The sequence below is a fragment of the Falco cherrug genome, chromosome 6, assembly GCF_023634085.1.
Source record: "Falco cherrug isolate bFalChe1 chromosome 6, bFalChe1.pri, whole genome shotgun sequence".
Classification (NCBI taxonomy): domain Eukaryota; kingdom Metazoa; phylum Chordata; class Aves; order Falconiformes; family Falconidae; genus Falco; species Falco cherrug.
The window spans coordinates 49,719,228-49,744,183 of NC_073702.1; the positions used below are offsets into that span (position 1 = coordinate 49,719,228).

Genomic DNA, 24,956 nt, shown 5'->3' on the forward strand with positions numbered 1-24,956 from the left:
TCCAATTAATAACTCTGTGTTACAAGCTCTCAGTATGGGAGAACAAGAGGTTCAGCTGACCTTTAGTTGACAGTGGGGAGAAACTTTATCTCTCTCCTTTATCTGAGAAACAGGTGACTGTGCTGAATATGAATGGTGATTTGTTGTGCTGAATCTGAATCTGTATCTACATTTACTCAACAGTAACCTGTGAGCCGTTTGTGGATTTTTAGAATCATCCTATAGCTTCATAATCAAAGGAAAAATTAAGGAAACAGCTAAGTAATATTTGGGAGTGTGTATAGCTTTCATTAATTAAGCAAATATGCAGTATTTGGAGAATTTGGTTATTTTTAAGAGTTGCGCACTGTAGGCATTCCAGGCACTGCTATGAAAATACAACCCCTAAGACTAACATACCCTTTAAGAAAAGGCAATAAAAATCGCTCCTCAAGGTAGTTTAATTGCAACAGAATTAGTCCCTGATGATTTAATGTAATAGCTCTGTTTCAGTAAATTAGATCTAATAATTGCCTCTTGCATCTGTACCGTATGAAATGGTAGGTTGCATTTTTCATGCAGTGTCCCACTCCAGCCAGTCCACGTGTGTCAACAGGAGTGAAAGGACGTGGCTGGTTTTGCTGCCGAGTTTGCCACTGGCAAATCTAGCTGCTATTTGAGGAAAATCTGAGGGTGCAGGCTGCAGCAAACAAACGCGGGGATGTGACAGGCAACTGTTACCCAGTGCAAGGCTAGCGGCATCTTTTGAAAGAAATCACCTGCTGTTTTCTCTCTACCCTGAGTGTTAAGTTCTTAGTGAAAAGCTTATGCTTTAGTTTGGGTTTTGAGGATATATTAGTGTTACTTCCTTCAGATGGCTCAAGCAATTCTCCAAGTCTGAGGCCTTTAGGAGTGGACAGAGAAAAAAAACATTTGTACTAGCCAAGGTGCTGTTAACAAATAGTGTGGCATATTATGGAAGATAATTAATTATGTTTTGATACATAATTTATGTATAGAAGCAGCTAAGGAGACAAAGGTACTAAACCTGTTGAAATCACCATTGAGATCACATGTTGCATCTAAAATACTTGTAAAAATACCAATATTCTCAACCTGAAATGCTTTTTCAGGTAAAACTTTCTCAGTTTTACAAGTTTCTGAATGAAGTGGTCATTTCACAGCATTGAAATTTAAAGCTACGCAAGAGTTGAGAGCAAGACTCTCGAAGTGACATTAGACCAAATCATTTGAACATTGATATTTACATAACACAGCAGCAACATTGCACACTGTTACACTATTGCAATAGTGCTTTAGGACATGTTGGAATGATGTTGCAGGAATGTGCAGGGTTTGTGAGTATCTGAGGCTGGGAGGTTTTAGATTATGGTAATATAAGCAAGACATGTGGGGTAGGGTGTTGGCTTCCAGATGACAAATCTGGTTTTATGATTTGCTGAGATTTCCTGACGTTGCCGAAGTACTGGGCTGAGCGTGTATCCCCCTCTCCAGCCACGGGAGCGGCTGTTGCACCCATGCAGGAATGTGTCAGTCTGGCTGTCCCTGCGGTGGGTTTTGCTCGCCACTGTTGGAAAGCTGGTGGCTGCTAATGAATTTTATTTGTAGCAAGCTTATGAAAGCAGAGCATGTTAAAGCCAAGGTTTTCGTAAAACCTTTTTGGAGCTGCAGGAGACTTGTTGACTCTTCCGGGAAAGCAGCCTGAGGAGGATGCAGGGAAGGGAAAGGAGATCTCTCTGCCACCAGCCTGTCCAGCTGAGGTGTGGCAGTACCCTTCCTGAAATGAGTGTTGGGACACAGGCCTGAAGCGATGAGAAGAGTTTTAGCCAAGGCAGTGAGGGAGAACAGGAAAAAGTGCTTTTTCACGTGACCTCGTACAAGTGGGTCCCGTGTTTGTTTTGTGCTGGGGTTCAGCCCTGGGTTTCAGGGAGCAGACCAGAGTCCTCTCCACAGGCTCATTGAAATGGAAATGGTTTTGCCCGCTGCTCTGGAATGCAAATTATTTTAGGAATGTTCCTGGGTCTTGAGGCTTTTTAGAACTCACACTTTTAAGATATTTTTTTCTTTATGCTATTTTAACCAATTCTCATAAAAAAACAAGGATCCAGGAAGATGATTGGTGCCTTGATCCTGACCCAGAAAAATCTGAAGTGTACGTTTGTCTTCATGTGTACAAATAGTTCCCTGCAAGTCAGTGGTGGAAAGACATGGGAAATGCAGAAACGTTTTGCTGGATCGCAATCAAAATGCTGAGTGCTTTGCAAAGCCAAACAACAAGAGCAGCCCTCAATAAGGCAGGCTGGCATGAGATGCCATTTGGTATCATTCCCTAGGGATTTATCTCCCTTTGTTACTATTGTTTTTTGAAAATACTATTTAATAGCTTTTGTTCTGTTATCAGGGCACTGGGGATGGGCAAAGACTTGCACTTGATGCCTTGTCTGCCATAGGTCTTTTGCTGACCAAAATAGACAAACATCAAGTGAGACACAAAGCTAGGAAAATTATGATGAGAGACAGTGCCATATTTCAGAACAGGAAAACTTGCTTAGAAACAAGGAGTGGGATTTGTCGGTCTTTGTATTTCTGGTATCAGTCTGGTATCAGGACACAGGATATAAAATGGATTTACTTTTAATGATATTTTTTTTTTTTTGCTTTAAAATGAAAATAGGCTTGGATAATTAGGTGCATATGTGGACCATATTTGATGATGCTACATACTGAGGTGATCATAACCAGGTCAGAATATTGATTGGTTGCTGCAGGGAATAGTAAGGCAGGACTCTATTATGTGTGCAAATTTAACACTCAGTGTAGCTTTGGCGAAGTAGTAGCCAACTGATCCAAAAATTTTTGAAGTCAATAGGGTGTCTTTATTGCCTGACCTCTTAAAGGCACTAGAAACTGACAGTGTTCTTGGTTTCTTGCGTACCAAGGCATTTAATCTGTAGAGATATGTATATAGTTAAAATGTTGCCTTCAACAGTGGGACTAGTTTATATATTAGAGTAGTATTTTTTTGTGTGTATACACACTTTAAAACAATACCATGAAGGTATACAAAATATTCTTGGTAAACACATTAGAGGAAACATATACTTGAGTGCATGGCTTTTGCTGACCCACAGTCTGCCTTATGATTTTGTGCACCGTTCTTTTACATCTGCATAGTCCTTTGTAAAAGAGAGAGGTGTTCCATATATAACTTTGGGTTTTCATTATTTTTTACATTCACAAATGTGACTTGTATTTGAAGAACTTCAGCAGTATCAGTGAGCCATATTTCTGCAGGGGGGACGTAATATGTATGTGTTTTACTGCTCAAGTTCTTTCCTTAATCCAGGGAAAGATGTGGTATCCTGTGCATAAAGACAGACATTATGATGGCAAAACAGTTACTTTGTTTTATAATTATAAAATAAATCCATGATTTGGAAAAAAAATGTAATTTTGTAAAACAAGTATATGCTATTTTATATGATAAATTATAAAGTTATTTACAATTTCGTGTTTTCTCCAGTGAGGGACTCTACATGTGGTAGATGCAAAATGCATGGAATTTTGCTGTTGGACATGTTTGAGTTGCACCTGGTGTGTATCACATCCTGACTCTGAATGCACATGTGGGACTAACACAAACTTCAGCAGATCTACACAGGTTTCTCTGAATGGTGATTTTAGCCCTTTATACTTGTATGCATTTAGCCCTGCATACTCAACTCAATACTCCATTAATCCTTAAATCATTTCTGTATCATTATGATTTTCCTTCCTGATCATGAATTTGGAAGAAGAGAAACTATGTCAGCAGAAATACAGTTAGCCCAGCATGAGCACTCACAGTAGCCAAAAGAAAACAAGCAGGGACACTAGTGGAATGCTAATGCTGTGTGACAGATGCGTTGTCTCCTGAAGGTGGGGTTTTTTTCTGATGGATGCAACCTGAGGCATAACATATGCTGAAAGTTAAACCCTGGCAACTGATTTCTGTAATGGGGGAAGAGAGTCCTTCCTGATTTAATCTCAGTATAAGTAGGTTAAGTGCGGGTTTCCTGTCACATCTTTGCTGCTGTATTTTCAAGACATCTGCAACCATCTTCCTTACCACAGATGTCTTGAAAAAATGCTTTTATTTGCATTTTAACTTCACTGAGTTAAAATGTGACAAAAGGTGCTTGGATAACAATGTCATTTACATGGGGCTGTTGTGAATCTATACACGGGTTGTCCTAGACATTCTTCAAAGTATTGGAATTATAGCAGCTGCACGAATGAGTACAGTGGACAGATGACTTCATAGCATCAAAAGAGTCTTCTGGTGGTGACTGGTTAACTATTGCATCTCTTTGGTGTGCAGCATGAAACTGAGGTGCGTGTTTGAGCTGTGCAATGTCAGATAATTAGAACAAGCGTGCCAGTGCTGACTGTTGTAATTTGTTTTTGACATTGGTTTTGTGCAGAAAGCAATATAAGGAATTCTGTAATAACCTCTGAGAGGCTTGGGAAGGGGCAGATGCTGACTGGTTCAGAACAGTTGTGTTTCTACTCACAGTGAATTCATAATTAAAAAGCTATGATCCTGGTCTTTGTCTCTCCATGGCATAGGTCTCTTTTGCAGACAGCATGTTCTCTTGTCATCTACAGATGGCATCAGGATGTCAGTGTAGCACTGTGAAAGGTTTTGCTGTTGCTGCCACTTATGTCTCTTCCCACATCAGTGCCTGCTTTTCCTCTGGCTTATGATGCCAGGGAAGGTAGGTTTACCTCTTCTGGAAAAGAGTCAGGTCAGCAGAAGAGGTCTTCTCACGTGAACCCAAGTGAGAAATCTGTGGTGTTACATGCCGCACAGTTTTCTTGAACAGCTGCTTGGAGTCTTGCGTTGTAGACTTTGCAAAGGTCCCTCACAGAGCAGTTTCCTGGCCTCCCTTGCTGTGGAGTTTGTCATCTGCGGTAAAGATGAGCTTCAGGGCCAGTGAAGCAAGCACTGGTTGGTAAAACTGTGTCATCCTTCTAGAAATCTGCAGTGACATGCAGTGGATACAGATCTTTGGGTGAGAACCGCATTCAGAAACTTTAGCCAGGTGTCATCATAGTATTTTGCAGGCACAGGAGGAGTAGAAAGTGGAGCCTTTGCTGCCCCTCTCTCTGCCTTTCAATGCAAACCATTGGTAAGCAAGGCAGCTATCAAGGCTGTTGTTGACAGCCTTCATGGATGTCTCATGCATCATGAACAGCCCCAGAGGTCCTGTGTGGGCTGGTTTCCCTTGCTGTGCATCTCCTCGTGGGAGTCACCTTTCCTCTGGTGCAGCAGTGATCTCAGTCCTCATGTAGGTCCTCCTCATGGGCCATACCTGGAAACAGGCTGTCTGATTTCATTACTCCCATATCCTCTGCATCAGAACAGAAGTAACCCTGGACATCCCAGGGCAGTCCCACAACCATAATGTGCACTTATCCCAAGTCATACATGCCTACAGTGTGCGCACTACAGTCACTTCTAAAACACAAAATGCATAGTCTGTGAATTTGTGGCAATGATGGAACTAAGAAAACCAAAACCTAAAATCCTGGCTCCTTCACTCTGTGACATGTCCTTCTTCTCGGTAGGCAGTGCAGAACCCATCCCCATTTCCTCTTAACCAGCACATAACCACTTTTCACCACCATGAAGCATTGAACTTTTCATCATCCAATGTACCCGTAATCACTGTTTTGCTATCTGTAGACTGTTAACCACCTATTATACTTAACCTGTTCGACCTAAATGCATACGCCAATTTCCTGATACCTGAAAGCCTGCAAGAACCTCGAAAGGCTTTGCCTCACATTTTCAGGGCTGCAATTTTCATATATGGGAAACATCCCCCACTCTACTCTTCCTCCTCTTCTGCCCATTCATTAATGAGAAAGGACAGTATTTAAGAGCAACCACAACCTTTTGGCTGTGTGGGCAGCACAGCAGATTTGGCCAGTATACCTGCAGTACTTCATATAAAGGTCAGTGTGGTTTACAAGGAGTAAAACTACAAAAGATTGGCCAATGGGACTGTTAAACTGAGGCCAGCACGAGCGCTGGCCAACCAGCTAAGGTTGGATTGACATGTGTCTGATGTAGCTAGAGACCACCAGGCACTGTGCCTGGTTGGTGCAGCGTAAGTGGCTGCCATGACCCTGCATGTGTTGGGGCCCGCTTGGTCAGGGGGCAGTACACTGTGCAAGAGGTGCCCTCATGCACCAGAGGCTGGCCTTGAAGCAGGAGAGGGATTTATGATGGTGGTTTTCTGCAGCTAGGAAGACTGGCAGTTCTGGGTCCGTGTTCAGGGTAACTGCAGGGAAGAGCTACCATAGTTTATGAAGGAGCTTGTAGTTCTGCTTACACTTCCTTGGCCCTGTAAATACAACTCGCTGTGCTTATCCTCGCCATGTTGGAGATAACGCCCTGACCGACTGCTGGAAGAGGAGCAGTTACTTGTCTTGGTGTACCTGCTGCTCTGTTGTTCTGCAAGTGGCTTCTGTTGCAGTGACTGGGATGCCCTCACGGAGGCATTCCCTCTTGGTCTGTAGCCTCTGTGCCTTCCCCAAGGGCTGGACTTGGATGCTATGGGATTGCTGCTGCTAATGCCGCTTCATCAGAGGACTGTATGGCGGGGGATGGGAATAAAGAAGGTGTCTCAGGCTTTGATGGCTTGCGGAGAAAACCACTTTGGTGATTTATGGTTATCCTTTTCATAGTGCCCTCATTCTCTGGGGCAAATCTTGTGCAGCAGGGTGTTGTACCTTTGATAACATCCTAGGAGGACTGTTAGAAGTAGTGGTCTGTACAAGGTGACCTGCGGGTACTGGTAAGTGCCTTTAATGCCGTGAGGGACAGCAGGTAGATGGCAGTATGACAGACCAATTCCTTCCTGGCTGCAGATGCAGAAGACAACCCTGTCAGCATGGGCAAAAGGTGGTGGGAGGAAAGAGGCAACCTGGTCAACAGGTCTTTCCTGCTGTGTTTTTTGTAGCTGCTTTTGAGTAATAAGTGAACAGAGAACTCTCTCCTGCTTCTGGTAGCTGCCCCTACCCCAGCAGTAGGTAGTAGCCTTTTGATTGCATTGGAGGTGTCTCATGGGTGTTTGTGTTGCTCTGGACTGTGCTGCTCTTCATCTGAGTCCCTCTGATGTCATTCTGACCTGTAACAGTCTGTCAAGAGGTATGGTCTTCTGTCCCAGCTAGTGTATGTCTCCTTCTTCTCCATGCCACAGAACACCACAGAACAATTCAACTAAACCTTAAGTGAGGCGTATGGACCACAGTGTCACTGGAACATGTCTGGATGGCAGACAGGTGGGGGACAGGGAAAGGGTGGACTGAGGCTGGACTTTCTCAAGACAGGAGACTGGTGCAGTCCAGTTGTGGGAGGATGAAGGTGTATTACTGGCTAAAACCATATGGCAGGGGAGAGTTTATGTTGTGGTGGTTTGCCAGGTAATTGCCTCGGAGATTGAATGCTAGCACAATTAAGTCATTTTGCTTAGTAATTCAGTGGGGGGATGAAATCTTTATTAGTTGATGGCACTGCTTTGACAGTGACAACATGTAGCCTGCTGTGTCTGGGGATGACAAAGGTTGGCATGTGTACAGTCACATATGGATGCTATTAGAGTCCACTGTTCCCTCTGCAAGGCCTAAATTCTTAGAAGTTAACACCACAGGCAAGTGCCTTGCTCTCAGCCAGAATGGAGTCAAACTGCAGAGTAGTTTTTTTTGCAGAAAGAAAGTGTTTTCTGGCCGGTGGAAATCAGACTAGGACACCTGCTGCTTAGAAAGCCTGCTCTCAGCAAGCATGGCTGTTTTCATCTGGAAAGAGGACTCGCTGATGTCCTTTTAGCATGCAGACCCCTTTACTGCTTCTCTCTCACATCTACACACAATCCCAGTCAAAGACAAAAAATAGTTTATAAGCTGTATGTTCACTGGAGGCAGCTGTTTTGGCAGAGGACAGAGGTTACAGAAGAGAAGTTGATGTGCTGGCACCTGTGTTTCATGCCTCATCTGCAGTCCCCTTGATCTCAGACAGAAGTGATGCACCAGCAGCCCACCTGTTCTCTGTCTGGCTTCTTGTTAAAGCAAACTACAATACTGTAGGACTTGATTACTTTGCTGAAACGTAAGCATCTAATGCTGTCTGAGATGCCCTGGGTAGCCCTACCTGGCTTCTAGCTCCTGGTCCAGGAGGATTCCTTTTTCTATACAACCAATATTGTAGCTGTTAGCCTCGTGTGGGTGCTTCAGATGTCCTAGGGCACCTCAAAAGATACAGGATGCTTGTGCATGGGCAATTGAAGTGTTTTTCTTTGTGGTGTCTTCCCTGCTGAAAGTCTCTGATGAGCTGCTTTATCCCACTGATGTTATGGAGTGTGTGCAGCCCAAAGGTGGGAGGAATTTTTTGGTTTTGTGTTGAAATTATGAATTTTCTGCAATAAAGTCTAAGTACACCTGTTAACTACGCCTCACCCCTCACCACTGCAAATCACTCTTTAAAATGCAAAGCTGGTATTTCTTTGTTGAAGTCAGCATAGGCTTGAAAGACATGTTTAAACATGTGGGAAGGAAAGGCCAGGCAGCTCCTTACATTTTGACGTCAGAACTCTTCCAAGTTCCAGAGTGCAGAGCATCTATAAAATACATTTTCTTTACATATTATCTTTTATGCTAGAACTGACAATTTACAACCTTGGGAGGTTGAGTATGTTGTGATGAGACACGTCATAAGCTAGCAAGTCTGATTTACTTAAACTTGTGTGTTCTTGGTTTTGGGATTGGGTCAGTGAGCACTTAAATGAGGGTATGTTAAGTTTATCCGTTGTGAACTTGCCAATGTAATCGGCATGCTTGTTATGTTGCCCAGGAATGATGATCTGTATGTACATAATCATTGAGTAAATGCTGGGGGGGACACTCAGCATGGCTGCTTTTGTATGCAGGGACAGACAGAAGGGCCTCAAGATAAGATGCCAACTTAATTGCTTATACAGTGGATCACTAGAAAGGTTACCTTAGTCTTCTCAAACTTGAACATGGCACTGCAGTGTGCTCGTAGATTTCAGCAGATAGCTGGATGTCAGCTTCCTCATCTTGTTTATGGACAGAGTCACAGCTTCTTCCTTGGCCAATACTCATCAGCAGATCAGACTCCTCCCTGCCTCGTCAAGCTCTGCACCTTATCTTACTACTTCTTTACTGTCCTTGAGTCTGTTTCCTCCTCAGTTCTCATTATTCTTCGCCATCCATTTTTCCTGTCATCTATATTGCCTTCTCCCATACTCCTCTTCCATCGGTTCTTCAAACTAGCTCCAATTAATTTGGACTTATCTTACTAAGGATCATTGTGTTTTTAAAAATGAAGGTGTTTTCTTTGACCCATTTCGGTCAGCAAACAGAATACTGTTGTCTTCAACAGAGTCAAGTTTTCACCCTAAATCATATACGTATACCTTCAAACACTGCCTGAAATTTTCAAGATTTGTACAGGACACAACAAAATGGCATAAGCTGGTGTGATTTATGTAGTTATTTGCATGCCCTCATATTATTACCTGCCTTATTATTTCTGTTGCTCCGAGTAGCCTTACCCACACATTGGAATCCCACTGCGTGGGAGACAGAAAACTCAGGCTCTGCTCCTGTGTGCTTATAGTAAAATTTCAGTCAAAACCCAGCAGATGAATGGGAAGGGAACAAGATGAACAGAGTTCGACAGAAAGCTAGAAGTCTCCAGAAGTCTTCCTAGAGAGCAAATAAAATGTCTTCTCCTATATATAGTTAATATTCTCTTTGACTTGGCAAGGGTGAGGACTCGTTTAAGATGGATACCAGAAATAGCAGGCTTAAACACAGCATGGTATGCAATGGGGTAAAATCCATGGCACCTGAAAATTCTGTTTTAATAATAAATGTTAATGAATATGTGGAATACAGTGAACTGCTTTTAATTAAAGTGCATTAAATGAATATTGTCAGTTCACATTTTTTATGAAATGAAGTGGAATAACTTATTAAGGAGTAAAAAATAAATGAATTTACTCTTTCTCTACAAACTGAAATTCTTCCTTGTTAGATTTCCCTAGATGTGTTCTCCTTATTTTCTAAAGAACTAAAAAACTATGCATATAATAACTAGCATGAGGTTTAAACATGAATAGTGCCAGTTTAGAAAACTGATCATTCTTTTTTCATTTATTTTATGTAGGTTTCCTTTGCCTGATCTGTAAACATGTCCACAGACCTGCTATGTAAGTACATTTCCATCGTCCCACCATGATTTTTTTGTACCATATGTTTTTATCAGATTCCCAGATGTGCTCATGATTGATGTCTTTTATCTTAAGTATAGTCTGCTTTTACATTTGCATTTCTTCTGAGACATCTGTGGAACAACATTACCATTATAATCAACGAGATTATTCTTGGAGTAAAGTATGACTTAATACGAGTAAAATTGTAAAAATCTGGCCCATGTATAAGAACAGACTGGTTCATTGAGACTTAAAGTTATAATTCTGTCTAAAATATTTTATCTATTTTTGGCACAAATAGCATCCCAGATTACTACTGAGTGATGTGCTTGGTTTTTTTTAATCACTTTGTGAATTTAACTCTTGGGTTTCCAAGGCGTCATTATCCAAGTCACATCCAAATCTCACACCTCATCACTATTATCCATCCTTCTTTTTCAACAGCAAAGAATGTACAAGTGACATATTTTGCTGTTGTTAAGTACTGCAAAAAAACTACTGCTCATGTCTCCCTGATACTCACACTCTCTTGCTCCAGCCTAAGTTATCTGCAGTGTTAAGCTCATTTTCTATGCTTATTGCTCTGATCTACATGCTTTCTTTTGGAGTCTCTCCAGTGCCTCAGCTGCCATTTTTTGTCATTGCCTCTAAGGGCTGCCCAGCTGCACGCTGTGCAGTATAGGAGAGGGGAGTTTCAGAAACCCATTTTATCAGTCTTCAGTACTTCCTCAGAGGAACAAAGGAAACATTTTTTTTTTTTTCAATAACTGTAATCAGTTAATAAATATAAAACCATCAGTGGCTTACTGGCAGATAGCAGCTGTCTGTGGAGGTGGTTTCTGTACTTCAAGAGCAAGTTATTTGTGAAAAGTGCATTTTTTAAAATTTTATCTGCTAACTGGCAATTTTGGGGCATGCTTAAGTGCCATTTAGATACAGGGAGGACTCTAAAATAAGGAATGTAATATGCCTGACTGCTGTATTCAACAGGCAAAACTGCTGTCAGAGGTGAAATGTTAGAGAGGTCAGGGCAACTGCACAGTGGTCGTGGTCAGAATCACTTGACTCTGCAGCTGTACTTAGATGTTAAAGCTGGTTTGATCTTTTAGCTATTTTACGCCCTGGCAGTTTCATTTTTCTCTCTTCAGCTCAGTGTCAGCACCTCTCTCACACTTTTCCTAATGATCAGCGGGTTAGAGAAGTTATCACCTGAGTAGAGGTTGAAGGAGTTGGGTGTGTTCAGCCTGGAGAAGAGAAGGCTTGAAGGGATCTAGTCATGGTTTTTCAGTACGAAAATGGTGGTTATGGGGAAGGATGTGGAAGCACTCTTTCCCCCAGCATGCACTGTGACAGAACAAGAGGTGATGACCACAAGTTGCTTCAGGGGAGATACTCCTGGATGTAAGGGGCATTTTCACCATGGGATTGATTAAACATTGGAATAGGCTGCCCGGGGAAATGGTGGAATTTTCCACAGTGGAAATACTCAAGATATGGCTTGGCAGAGCCTTGGGTAACACTAACCTAAGGGCCTGCTTTCAACAAGAGGCTGGGCTAGTTATCTCCACAGGTCTCTTGCAACTCGGATAATTCTGCAGTTCTGTATTTCTTGGTGTCCTCAGCTATCTTATATGCAATGATCAGTCATCCTGACTAACTGTCCCTGGTCTTACTATTGTACTGCTTGTGCTGTGGCGGGTCCTGTGATAGTTGGTCGTGCTAGAGAGATAGACGTTTGCCTTCTCACTTAGGAGATGTGTGAAGAGACTCGAGGCAGTACCAACGCAGAGAGGACTTCCCAGGTTCCAGTGGTCTGGGCTTTGTGACAGCCAGGTTGTGCCTTGGAAATATGTCAGTGCACAGGAGAACGCTAAAGAATAACATGGCAAATCTGTACAGATGTGAAATGACTCTAGATCATTATGTCTGTTTTTATATAAATAAACAGCACAGAGCCAGCCCATGGGCTTAGTACTGGCCTATGCTAACAAGCAACGCCAAGGTGTGTTTTGGGGATAACATTTACTCTGTTCCAAGTAAGAAACTGGATGTAGCCAGACAGGGGGGGGAAGAGAAGGAGGTGAGGAGCATTTAGACATGTAGAGCTGATGCCAGGTGGTCTCAGCACCAGGGAAGTCTTTGGTGCTTATTTAGTAGTAGGCATGTAGCCTAACCACCCAGTCCCAAGGCCTGACTGCAGCACAGTCTTTCAGTAATGCTTGGTTCAATACAAGGTCATATTCTAGGTTTAAAAATCTTGTTCCAGGTCACATTAATGAAGACTAGATGTATAATTAAACAGAAAAAAATCTAACCAAACCAGAACAAAACCCCTTAGATTCCTAGGAAAAAAACTGCTGCGGTGTGGGGCAATTGCACAAAGAAAATGTCACAGCTGCACAATACAAGGGCTGCTGCAGCTAGACCTCAAACTCCAGCAGCTAAGTCTTCAAGCCTGTGGAAATAAACCGAAAAAGCCAACATCCCGTTTCAGCGTGATGAATTTGAGGTAGCAGGTGTTTCACTGTTTTAGGTGGAGAAGCTGAGGAAAAAAATAAAGTTTATAAAATGTCTGGCAGCTACTGAGGCTTGGCCAGTTGGAGAAGCAGCGGACTTCCCTTGGAGCTTGTTTTTCTTTTTATCCTTGGATGAACTAGCATGCAGTATATTATGCTGCCTGAATGTAGGGGTTTGTCACGGTTAGCGCCGGGGGCTGTCCCGGGAATGTAGGAAGGCGACGGGCGTGAATGGAGCATGCAGTGGTCGGTGGGGTTCAAGCCCGCTCTTCGGGAAACCTGTTGCTGCTCCTCTTGGCCCGAACGGCCAAAGCCACGCAGGAAAGGAGGTGGATCTTTGATCTCTTTGTTGTAGCTGCTCCCTGGGAATTTGCTGAAATCAATGCCCTGTTTTCCTGAAGAAATGAATGGCTATGCCTAACTAGCTTTGTGAAGCGCTGGGGAATTCACCGCTTCTGTTTATTGACAGCTGAAAAGGAGCACATGGTGCTGAATGGGTCCTCCCGGGGAAACAAAACCGCGCAGTTAGACTTAGTTGAACACAGGGACATTTGGAAGCGTCTGCCGGAGGAGGACGGCATGGTTCCTGCCACCTTGTACTAGCATAGCCTGACTTTTTATTAAAAATGCCATTTTAAATAAGGTAAGAATTGTTTTGTTTTCCCATATGTAGTGAGATTATCAAATGTTTGCATTTGTGTTCTCGGGTGCAAAAACAGTGTTTGAGTTGTATCCTGTTATGGGAAACACCCAAGTGACTCTTGTGCTCTTTCTAGCCTCTGTGTACGTCCCTTTGTTCTTTATCTAATGGTAATTAGTGAATATGAAAAGTAATAGGAAATAATTTGGTATTTGGGACTTGCAGTCAAGTCCTGAACATCAGTCATTTATGTAGGCTATTCTATGCAATTTTTTATGTCCTTGAGAGTCAGCTGAATTGCCTCAGATGATTTCTTGACTGGTACAAGTTGCTGCGTTAATACTTCACACAAGTCAGTGCCTAGCAAGCAGGCCTGTCTGACAGAAAATCTGGGAATCTAAAATCCCTTGAAATGTAAGGATATATTTCTAAACCTCTGTTTCTATGCATAGACTTAAGGCAAGAGATGGACTTACCACTACTTTCTGCATTTAGATTACAGGTTTTTTTGTAAAGATGGCAAAGAATAGCAAGAGGAGGATGATAATGAAGCAGCAGTATTTTCTTCATGTGAGTCCAGAACAGTTTTATCAGACCAAAGGAATTCAGTGTGTAATTCATATGTAAATTTTCTACTGAAAACAGGAGAACAAATTGCCAGTTTCTGCATTAGTTTCTGTGGTGACTGAAGCAAAAGATTCTGAGCTCATGCAGCTATAACTTTCAGGTGTGGCCCATTTATGACTGCAGAAAAAAAGTTAAGTAATGTCATTTCTTCCTTTGTCAGTATGAGTGTAAGGGCAAGCTCCAAACAGAATAATTGCCATAGTGCTGCCGCCTTCTTACATGACAGTAGGAATTGCTGGGTTTGTGTTGCAAACCTGATTAAAAGTGTCTGTGCACGTGTGCAGTTGTTTGAAAGCCCTTGATAGTCTCCCTAGTTTCAGGGGAAGTGCTTGGGAAGTTTTCACATTTTATCGGGGTAGTTTGTGTTCCTCACTCTGGCACTTTTTCTGAGTGACTTTGAGCCAGCAGTCTTACTAGTTTTGTCTCATTTTGCTCTTCTCTGCAGCAGGTAACTTACCTGTTTTTCTTGGAAGCGTTGGCACTCCATATGCAAATGTGCTTTCTTTAAAATACTTTGTGATCCTGAAAGTGAAAATACATTGCTTAACTGTAGAGCGCCAGCATTTTTGCTTGTGGCTTCTGTCTTTAAGTTTCCAAGATTTTCAGAGGGAAAAACAAAAAATGCAAATGCATTTATGATTTTGACAAAAATGTAAAAATACTGAGCTCAAGCAGGCTGATACTGATGTTTGTGGGCTCTGTTGTCATACTTGTTATTCAAATTTGTCAAGTCTTTTTTGGCATCACTTAAGTATATTTATACATGACAGGCACAGGAAGCCACTAGAATTTAAAGCTAAAGCTAATTTAAAGTTGTTTTATTTATTTATTTATTTATTTAAAGTTATTAATTTAAGTTCGAAAGGAGATACACTTGTAGGTCATTTTAATGCGGTAATCTGGATTTGTTATTAAAATGTTGACTGATGAGGGTTTCTGGGTAGTTACAGTGGTGTAAATAGAGAAGAATTACGATTGTGGAAAGCTGTGTTGGTGAGAGCTTTTTTTAGTTAGTGTAATGGAGAAGAAAGTAGATGATTCATGTGTGACACAGAAGGTGGCATTTTTCTCGGTTACTTGGGTGATAAGGCAAGGCAGTGTGTATTATGTTTAACTTACTGGACTGGAGGGTGCTTAGCCAGATGTGTGTAGGGAAGTGCATGGGGATGTTTTGGCAAGCAGTTGTCCTTTTGCCTCTTCTAACATCAGGGATCTTTATAAAATACTAGTATTATTGTGACCTATAGGCAATTTTGAAGTGGAAGGAGTGTAAAATAATTGAATTCCAATCCACAGAGTAAGAGACACCCAATACAAACCTGGTTATGTGATTATACACAGCTCTAACTAAATATGCATGTTAAATGACCAGGGTTATACAAATAAGTATCTGAGGAATGGTGTATTTCCCCCAAGGTGATGTGTTTACCATCTGTTGATCTTGTTCTTCAAGCTAGGAACATATGAAAATGGGAGCAAATTATTTGTGATCTTTGCTTTGCAAGGTTGCTTCTTAGATTCTAGTAATAGAGACTACGGTTATTTTTATTTTTGTGACTTTCGGAAATAGTTTAAAGAAACTACAAATTAATCAGAAACATAGAAAAAATGTTTGGATTTTATTTCATCTCAAACAGAGATGACTGCCAACAGAAGAATAAATAGGGCTTTATGGAGGTACATTATAATCTGAATTAGAGTGCTTCATCTGCAGAAGAAATCTGCATTTTTTTCTAAACCCACAAATTTTTGCAACTCTCAGATGCAATTCTTCAATAATACTCTCTAATCGCATACTTTGTTTTGGAGAACTAGACTGAAGGCTGTCCTTACACCTGAGGAGAGTAGTTATGTTAAGGGAAATGTACTATACGGCTGCCCAATCTGCCTATTTTATTATTCTTTCTTCATTAGTTTGTTAAAGAAGCTCAGGTGGACATAATTTCTTTAGTACAGCATCAGTCAAGACATTAGGTAGTTACCTTATGGTTCCCGTTTAAAGTCTTTAGAGTAGAAAAAAGAAGTACCTATTGGATCTCAGAAAAAAAGAGAGCAAGCAAATGGAAACACAGGTATGACATCTGCATGTGAGTATTTATTTCATAGAAATACATTTTTGTGTCTGTTCAACAGCAGAGCTTACCAATGTTTACAGTTTTTTAAATAAATCACTTCATGCCTTAAAAGAGGAGAATAATTTAACAGGATAATAAAGGCTAAGGATGAGGCACTCCTACCTGTTTTGTACCCAGAGAAGCTGGGAATCAAACATCCTTTACATGTTGGAAATCAAGCAAATAATAACAGGAGTTGTTGGCTGTATCCTCTGTTGTGAAGGTGATGCTTAGTAAGAACTAAAGCTGTTCTGCTAAGCTGTTAATGCCCATTCATTTACAAAAACCAACACTTTTAAAAGATGATTCCTACATTTCAGTATTTTAAATATATGCTTTATGTTTCATGAGTAAATTTTTTTTGTTTTATTTTCTTGGGTGAATTGGAATACCTGTAAGAGGTTTGGACAGTTCACTGAGGAAGTTAACTGATTTTCCGGATTTTTTCAGACTTAGAACGTAATATGGATTGGAGTGTTCTTTCAGGATTGGCCGTCCAACGTCTCAGCCCCCAGCAGGCCTAAGTGTCTGTGTATTCACTTCTCCACATGGACTTCCTTCTTTCATAACGTGGCTACTCGCACATCAGTAGGGCTATATGTATGAACTTCTACCCACAGAAGTCGGTCCTATGGTTTCCACACTGCGCTTTTATTCCCACTAGATGTAGCTTGCTTCATATTGTTATAAAGACCTCAATTTCTCCAGCCACAGGATGAATACAGCATCTCTTCACTCTGTCGTGCCAGGCTTCCTCATTGCATCCTACAGCAAACTCACATTTCCTTCTCCAAAGCATGTCTACCTGCCTGGTTCTTTCTACCAGTAATCAGCTGGAAATATATCCCAGCCACTAGCACCTTTGATGGGAGAGTTTCCACAAGTCCACGTTCAAAGCTGTGTCATGAGTGGAAGAGTGAGAATTGATTTGGGCTTGTTTCCGAAAGTGTCTTTTGCCACTGAGCCCTCCACCAGTCTCCTCCACATGATATCTGGACTTGGTGGCCAGTAGCAACCAAGTTCAGTGAAGGAGAGAGAGACCCAGTCTAAGGTTTCCTTTTAAGGGAATGTTGTAGGGCTTGGAAATCTTTCAACTAATTAATACTAAGCATTAGTCATTACAATTGCTGCACTTCGTTTATCAGAATTGAAACCATGGTGTTGACCTGCCATGTATAAAACAGCCAACTGTATTACTGCACTTCATGGTGTGTGTGGTTGTGTGCATGTGTATTTATACATACCTGTGTTTAGGAAGACATACGTGCTTGTGAATTTTTCTGCTAGAACAAAGATGGAAGATGCTGGTGTCTGTGTTAAATTGCAGCAGTAGCATTAACATCTGCTGAAAGTCCTGACACTAGAATAAATCAAATTATTTAAAGCCTGCCAAAGATCTCCCCAAAAGAAAAATGCTTGAGACCAGCTAAAGCTGCTTTTGCTGTGGGAGTTAAAACTAGTGCTGTGGGAGTTGTAGATTAGGGGGTCCAGCATGTGGCCCAGGAACCATAGGATGCCTATGAGCAGTTTGAATATGACTTTTGATGGCTGTCTGTATTTCTGTGGACACGGAGGGATTTTAGTTTTGCTGCCTGCAACATGGAAGCAGTGCAGTTTGGACAGCACTAGTGAAGACTTAAAGCAAAGTGTCACAGCCAAGGAGCCACAGCCTTGCACCAGGACCAGCTGCTGCTGGCTGCTGGGGGAGATGGACAGAGTGCAACAGGAAGGCTTGGCTCTCAGGAAGCTTTTGCTGGGCATTTTGTAGGATGAGCCTATGCTGACTGGGGCTGTTTCTCACAAAAAAAATAGTAGTTGTTTCTGTGAATTTGCTGTTAACCTTTTTCCCTGTTTCTGGATCCAGTTTTATGACTTCATGCCAAGCCAGTGGAGGGAGAGGGAGAGAAGGAAAAAAAAAAAACCCACCAAAAATCCAACTGCATTTTTCAGTTTGATTCTTTGAAATGTATTCAGCTTTCAGCAATGTGAGAAGTCTCTATGCTGATAAGAAGCTCTTACGCGTAAACTGCGGGAGGTGACTTCACTTGAACTGTGCTCATTATCTATATGGGTTCTGATAGCAACCAAACCCCATGTGGTGTACCAGAAATGTGACACGTACATTTTAGTGCCAGGAATAACCAGAAAAAGATTATTTTTTAAAATGAGCTTTCAATCAATCAATCAATGCTTTGATCTCAAGTCATTTTTAGATGAATGAACCTACCAAGAACTTTGATAAACTGGTTGCTCAGACTGCAGGGTGAAGTTAAACTTGATAAACACACCTACATACTTTCCCTGCTGTTTGGTTTGCTTGGTTTGGGGTTTTTTCTGTAAGTTTGCAGGAAAGTTTTATAAGTTACTGCCCTTTCAGGTGTTCGGACAGTGAAGGTAATTTTTTCTTTCCTCCTAGCTGAGAAGTTTGCAAGATACAGCATAGCACAGGTATCCTTATTCTGCGCAAGCTTTTTGGGAACCTGCTGAAGCTGCTGTGTGCAGTGACATTGCGGAATTTCACAGCCTGGCTGTGCATTTGAGGCTTCTCTAACTGTTTTGCTCTTAAGATTTGCTAGATGGAAGGAGCACAGTAGAAAGCCTCATTGGGATTGGTGGGAGGATGACTTTTTATGGTAAGCTGGTTAAATTCCTTGTGGCTGTGCCTGTTGTCAACAGCTTCATAATCAACAAGCAAAAAGCTTACTGTTCCCAGATGTGCTTGACTGTCATCATGATTACTCCGTATTAGGAACTAGTAATGCATCGTAGTTGTTGTTATCTTTTATATGTTTGTATAACAAATAGTTCTGGAGTTCTGTAGAGTTTACATACTGGAACTTGTGTCTGTCAGGAAAATGCATGCGTGCTTTGTGTTAGAAGATTTCTTTACAGTCAGGTAAGTGTTGAGCCTCCCTTCTAGAGGCATCCTTCCCTAAGAACAGCTGTGCTGGACAGGATTGTACTGCTGTGAGGCAGGAACTAGTGCCTTGATGGATGATCTCCCACTGCTGGAGACCCGAGGATGTACTGTGCCTCTGGATCTTCTTTCCTCTTGGGAATAAAGACAGGGGCTCGATGGAGGTGAGGTGAGGGAAAGAGCCACTGCAAATCAGTGGCTGGGTCAGGATGCCTGAGGGCTGGGCTCATCTGCAGTGCTGGGTCCCACTTCTAAGGAATTAGCTTGACCTGCTGGTTTGACTGAACGTATGGGGTGGCAGTAAGTCATGTTTGCTCTTATATTTCTCTGTTTCTGTCTCCAAATGTAGTAAGTAATTTTTTAAGTTTTACATTTTAGTAGTGAGGTCGTGTGCCTGTCAATATGTTTAATGTTAAGGATGATTGCTGCGATGTTTGCAAACCACCTATTGTTCTCTTCCCTGGGGAAAGGCAACCCCAAAAGAGGCATAGGCATTTACTTGTGGGGTGCTGCTCACCCATGTGCAGGACCAGGCTCTTCCTCCCCCTCCACCAGCATCACAGGGGCTGTGGTCCACTTGCCTGCAAGCCCAGAGATGGCAGTCGGCAGCACAAGGCCTTGGTAAGGGAGCCGATGTTGCCCCAGTAGCATGTTCCACGATGTCTGTGCTGGTGCCACCAGACTGTGAGGCTTCAGGGTCTCAGTGTGTCAAAGACATGGGAACTCACTGCTTGAAATCTACTGGAAGTTTCCCACTCAAGCACTTAGGAATAAGTCTCTTCCCCTCCTCTGCCCCCCTTCTTTTTTGGGGGGGTTGTTATTTTGAGTGCAGGGTTATGGAAAATACAATACCTGCTTCTCAACTAATACGCTGTGTGGTGCATGAAAGTGCAAGTTTTCAGTCTTTGTTCAGGTGAGCAATTATGATTAGAAAGTCAGCCTGGAGTGTGTTTTCCCAATTTTTTTTTTCCTTCACCTTTTTTCCATGCAGAGCTGAGCAGGTAAAATTCTGCTAATACAAGGTTTTGTTGTATGAGGTAGAAGAAACATGAAAAGGAGACATTGAAGAAATGTTCACCTGTTTTTCTATTGGGCTAGTTGGACTAGGTATCGGTTATTAGAGTGAAAAAGTGAAGATCGCTAGTAGAAAATTTCGCATGACAGAATATCAGAGGTTAATGGGATTTGAATAAAATCATTCGGAATTCTGGTAATTATAACAAGTTCTATTTTACTAAAATATAAGTAGGATGAATTATTAATCAGTTAAGAGCTTCAGCTCCTTTGTAAATGCTCTTTGCACACCAAACTTATGACATGTAAGGCTTCTTTCACAAACATTTTTTACAGAGGAGATGTGTGGCAGTGGCCCAAGTAATGGGATAATATCTTGGGATGAACTGTTTGCTAATTGAGTACTTTGAATTTTTTGCCAAATAAATTGTATTGTAGAACAAGGTTTTGAAGCTTTCCCAGCAAGGAGCTTTGCAGGGCAGACCACATGGCAGGAAAAGCTCATGTGCCTTTGTGTAAGAACCACCAAGACCGGCATACTTCACATGTAGTGTGTCTTAGACAAAAAATGTCCACAAGGTATTTTTGCAGCGTTCCTCTACATGCAAGCTGTACAAGACTAACGGAGCACTACGGTTTTACTCTGGGATAAATTACCGGTGTTTGCTATGCAAATCTTATGATTGTAATTAGGTTAGGATTTGGACTGCTGTGTACACTGATCTTTGTTCCCTTCTGCACACGGGAGCTAATTCTAATGCTGCAAAACAACACAGCAAATGTTGAGTGCTGCTCAGCTGATGATTGTTTCTCATGGGCCATCTTGCTCAAAGCGGACATTTTAAAGGGAATGATTTACCTGTGCCTTCACAGGGCACATACGTCATACCTCAGGCATCTTGTGGTCCACTGAAGTGTTCAGGTACTGTAAAGTCTCGCTTGAAAGTAGAGGTTGGAGAAAACGCAGGAAGGACTGCCAGATAGGCATCTAGTTATTAGCAAACTGATTTTTAAAAGTGATGTTCTGCCACTGATTGGTTAAGTAGCTGGTGGTATGTTCAAGCTATCACAACAGTGATTGCAGTTCCTAGTATGGCTATGTATAGCTCCTGTTATCTCTGCAGCCGGACTTTGTGTAACCGCAGCCTGTGGCTCCTTGCCCACGCTAATGAGCTCTCCCCGAGGACGGGCTTGTGCCTGTGGGGGTGGCACGGCGCTTGGACGGTGCTGCTGTTTTGGAAACTCGAGTTTGTTAACTGTGCTCAAGTCCAGCCTGCCCGAGCCGCCACGGCAGCTTGGCTAACGCTGGGCTCGGGAGCTTGTCGCTGTGCAGCATGGTCGGCCCCAGAGCCATCTGGAGGACAAGGCAAGCTGGCCGCTGAGGCTGCCAGGCTGTAGTCTGCAGCAAAGGAGAGCTGTCACCTAGACCAAGACCTAGACTGGGGAGAAGTGCCAGCACGGTGAGGACAGTACAGGTGAGCCACATTCACAGATCATTCTCCACTCAGGGAACACGACTGTCAGTGTTTTGGTCAGCCCATGTTGTGGGAGTGCCTCCTGCAGCCAGTGGGAGTTATTTTTCCAGTGACCCAAAGAGCAGGAGAAAGCCGTGGCTGCCAACCATGCCTCCCAGTGGCTGGGCAGAACTGGGAGCAGATGTGTTCAGATACAGGGGTACCAGGCTAGGAGTGTACAGGAGATGTCCCCTTCTCTTAGCCCATCCAGCGGTGCTTTGCAAGGACGAGAGCACCTCGTCCGTGTGGTAAGGTGGTGGCTGCGTACCCGCAACCTGGTCAGAGTCTGCCCCTGCACCCGTGCTGGGCTCTTCTGTTGTGTGCCTCCCCACTGCTGCAGTGGAGTTCAGCAAAATAAAACTCTTACCAGCTACAAGATCTATTAAGCTTGAGTAGTTTTATCTACAGATAGATAAAAAAGGCATTATTTGGAACTTTTTCAGAATCATTGCAAAGACACAGAGAAAGAACAGAGAGGTACCCTCTAGGGGACAATATAGCACTGCTGCTCTAAAGATACACTAAATGACACGGTCTGGTTTTTGACAGCTTGTAACTTCTGTGGATCTTGTTTATTTCTTTTTGTTGCCTACTCATCTAAATCACAGCAGAGCAGAGGAACATGCTTGCACATTATCAAGCATTCCTGTAAACATGACGTTGGATCCGTTAATTTTGTTTGTGTAAATACAATTTAAGAAAGCAGGGAAACTGTAAAAGCATCAAGTGAGGTACTGAAGTGCCTAACAAAAAGCAGAAAAATCTTCTTCACAGAAAGTGATTTTTCTAACCAAGTGTATTTCATTCCTGGTGCTGATATGATAAAGTGTGTGTTGTTTCCATAGCTGGATGCTCCGTATTTCAGAACAAGTTAGAGTGTATTCTGAGGCTGTTGCTGAAAAAATTACATTTTACTTAAGCAGCCAAGTTAAAAGGAGGCATATAATCTGTGTGAGCTTTGCAAACCAGTGCCATGCTGCACCTATGGTTAATGCATACATTCCTTTGCCAATGGCATCAGTAATTTAGCATTGAAATACAAAAGATCATGACTTGGTCTGTATTTATCTTTGAGGAAGAATGTGAACTTGACAGTTTTGTGCTGTTAGTTTGGGGGGGAAGAAATTACAAAGACCCCCATTCCCCAGAGTAGTCCCTAACATTATATTGACAGCAGTCCACTCCTGTGTTTCTGCTACACCTGGTAATTTTTAGTGTGCAATAAATTCAGAGTCAGGCTACTAACATGCTGGTGTAGGGTCAGAAATACTGTGTAGTGAATGTAATTCTGAGACACCTGTTAAATAAGTCATCTAGTTATCTTCATACACCATGTAATGAAACAGAAAATCCTAGAACAAGCCTTGGGCAGCTCTGGATATTTCAAGGTGCCATGCACCCATTCAGAATCCCAAGCCATACTAGCAAGGTGCTTAAAAGCCACTTCCAGCACTGCAGCTAATTTCATTCAGTGCTAGCTGATGGTTTCATCCTGCCAGTGAGGTGTGCTAGGTGAGGAGCCCTCTCTGAGGCCACGAAACTTGGTGGAATGGTCGGCACCCGTTTGGATGCAAATCGGTGCCTGATTTTGGAGGAATGCCTTCCCAGCACCCACACTACCTGAGTGAGTAGTTTCAGACCTTATATCTGGGATCTGGAGGACTGATGGGGGTCTGGTAATGGGGCACTAGCGCTGAATTTGGAGGCCAGTTCACGGAGACCCTTTTTTCCCTTTCCAGCCTTCCTGTGAGCTGCCCACCCTGGGGCCTCTGCGGTGGGCATTGCCCCAGGGCAGCTGGAAGGTTTGCTCAGGAGTGATGAATCACAGAGGCATGGCATAGGTTGATAAGGTCGTGTACTTTATGATTAGATTCATCCTCCCTCTAACAGTGGTTCTTTGTCTCTATTATGCTTTTGGTAATGTTTTTCGGCAGTTTGCATACGACAACTCTCCAAGCAGGAGCTGTTCGACTTGAGACAAAGTCACTATTATTCTAGGTAAGCTCAGGAAACACTTAAAATTTTGTTGCCCCCAGAAGACACAGATCATTGGGAATTCACTTAAAAGTCAGTTTAAGTTAAATCACCAAGAAAATATTTTTTTTTCTTGCCGTCTAGCTGTAAAGGACTTCCAGGTACAAGAAAAATCTGCTTTGCAGCTGTGGTTTTTATTTTTTGTGCATTTTAAGTGATGGCTGTAGAGTGGCGTGTCCTTTGTCCATAGTGCTAGCAAAAAAAAAATAATGTATTTCAACTGTTCATAGTGCAGGTGTACAGTCTGCAAGCCATGGCAAAACTTCTACATGGTCCCCAAATTATAGAAAAATATGGACTACTGCAGTGCCCGCAGCCTGACCAACGTGTAAGTGTACCTCCTCAGTTAGGGTTGGTGGGGTATCCCAAAGAACTCAGCAGGAACACGTTAGGCCTATTTGTGGAGATTTTGGACTAAGCTCTTGAGGCGTGTAATTTAGTCAAGTGCCTACTTGTGTTTACAAACTGAAACCTTTTTGAGCTGCCCTGAATCTGGCATTTGTGGTGCTGCTGTCCTTTCTCAAACACCATCTCTGATGTCCCTCCAGGTGGTGTCACCTGAGCCCTTACGCTTCTCTTGACCTTTCTTTGGCTATGAGCCCGTCTGTGGTGAAGCCTCATCTCTCCTGCCCCAGTCTATGCTACAGCATCCCATGGCTCTCTTGGACTCTCTTGGCCGTTCTGGCTCCTGTCCTCTGCTTCTTATTGTCACTTGCTGAATAGACTTGCTCAGCAGAGTTTTCAGAAGTAAAACAAAAAGAGGTAGTCATGGATGACCAATATCAGCTTTTCCTTTTAACTCAGTTGTAAAGCGTTGCTGGCTCACTGGTTTGGTTTCTACTGTCTATAAAAAGGTTTTGTGCAAGAAGTCCCCTTTTTCCCATCGCCCTGTGTGACACCAGTGCTGGGATGACCTTCTGCTGGAGAGTCTCATTGCTCAGTTGTTTCGCTGTTCCGTAAGGGTTTCCCTGACAACCAGTTTGAGCTACGCTGAACCAAAAATATCTTGCTGTGCTGGGGGAGAGTCAGTTTGCAGACACGCATTTCTCCTTAACGACTTCTTTGGATGGTTCGTGTGTTCAGCCTGCAGATGTCATTATGGTGAACATGTGGCATACCCCTTTTGCTTACTTCCACAGGCAGCACAGTCTATGAGGGGGTTGCCCTTGCGTGATTATCAACTGAGTTGTAACTGTAAGACCCGTCATACTAATTTTTCGTGGTACACCAAGGGTCTCGTCTTCTGAGAATGGTCTGTGCAGGCTCACAAAGTCACAGTAATCTTTCTTGTACTCCC

The 24,956-nt window shown here is 42.6% G+C and overlaps 1 protein-coding gene across 9 annotated transcripts in view; it reads left to right on the top strand.

The window, feature by feature from the left end:
- The window catches only part of PLAGL1 (PLAG1 like zinc finger 1), a 50,444-nt gene that overhangs the window by 10,020 nt on the left and 15,468 nt on the right, over positions 1-24,956 (top strand). For 3 of the 9 annotated variants that reach the window (XM_055714251.1, XM_055714250.1, XM_055714252.1), the window contains exon 2: positions 10,238-10,280. The exons of 3 other annotated variants lie outside the window; for them this stretch is intronic. In XM_055714251.1, the coding sequence (XP_055570226.1) occupies positions 10,262-10,280 (19 nt within the window). In that variant the 5' untranslated portion in view covers positions 10,238-10,261. Of the gene's footprint in view, positions 1-10,237; positions 10,281-13,268; positions 13,443-21,351; positions 21,587-24,956 lie in introns of those variants that run through there. 3 more of the 9 variants (XM_055714254.1, XM_055714259.1, XM_055714258.1) reach the window with 3 other exon arrangements.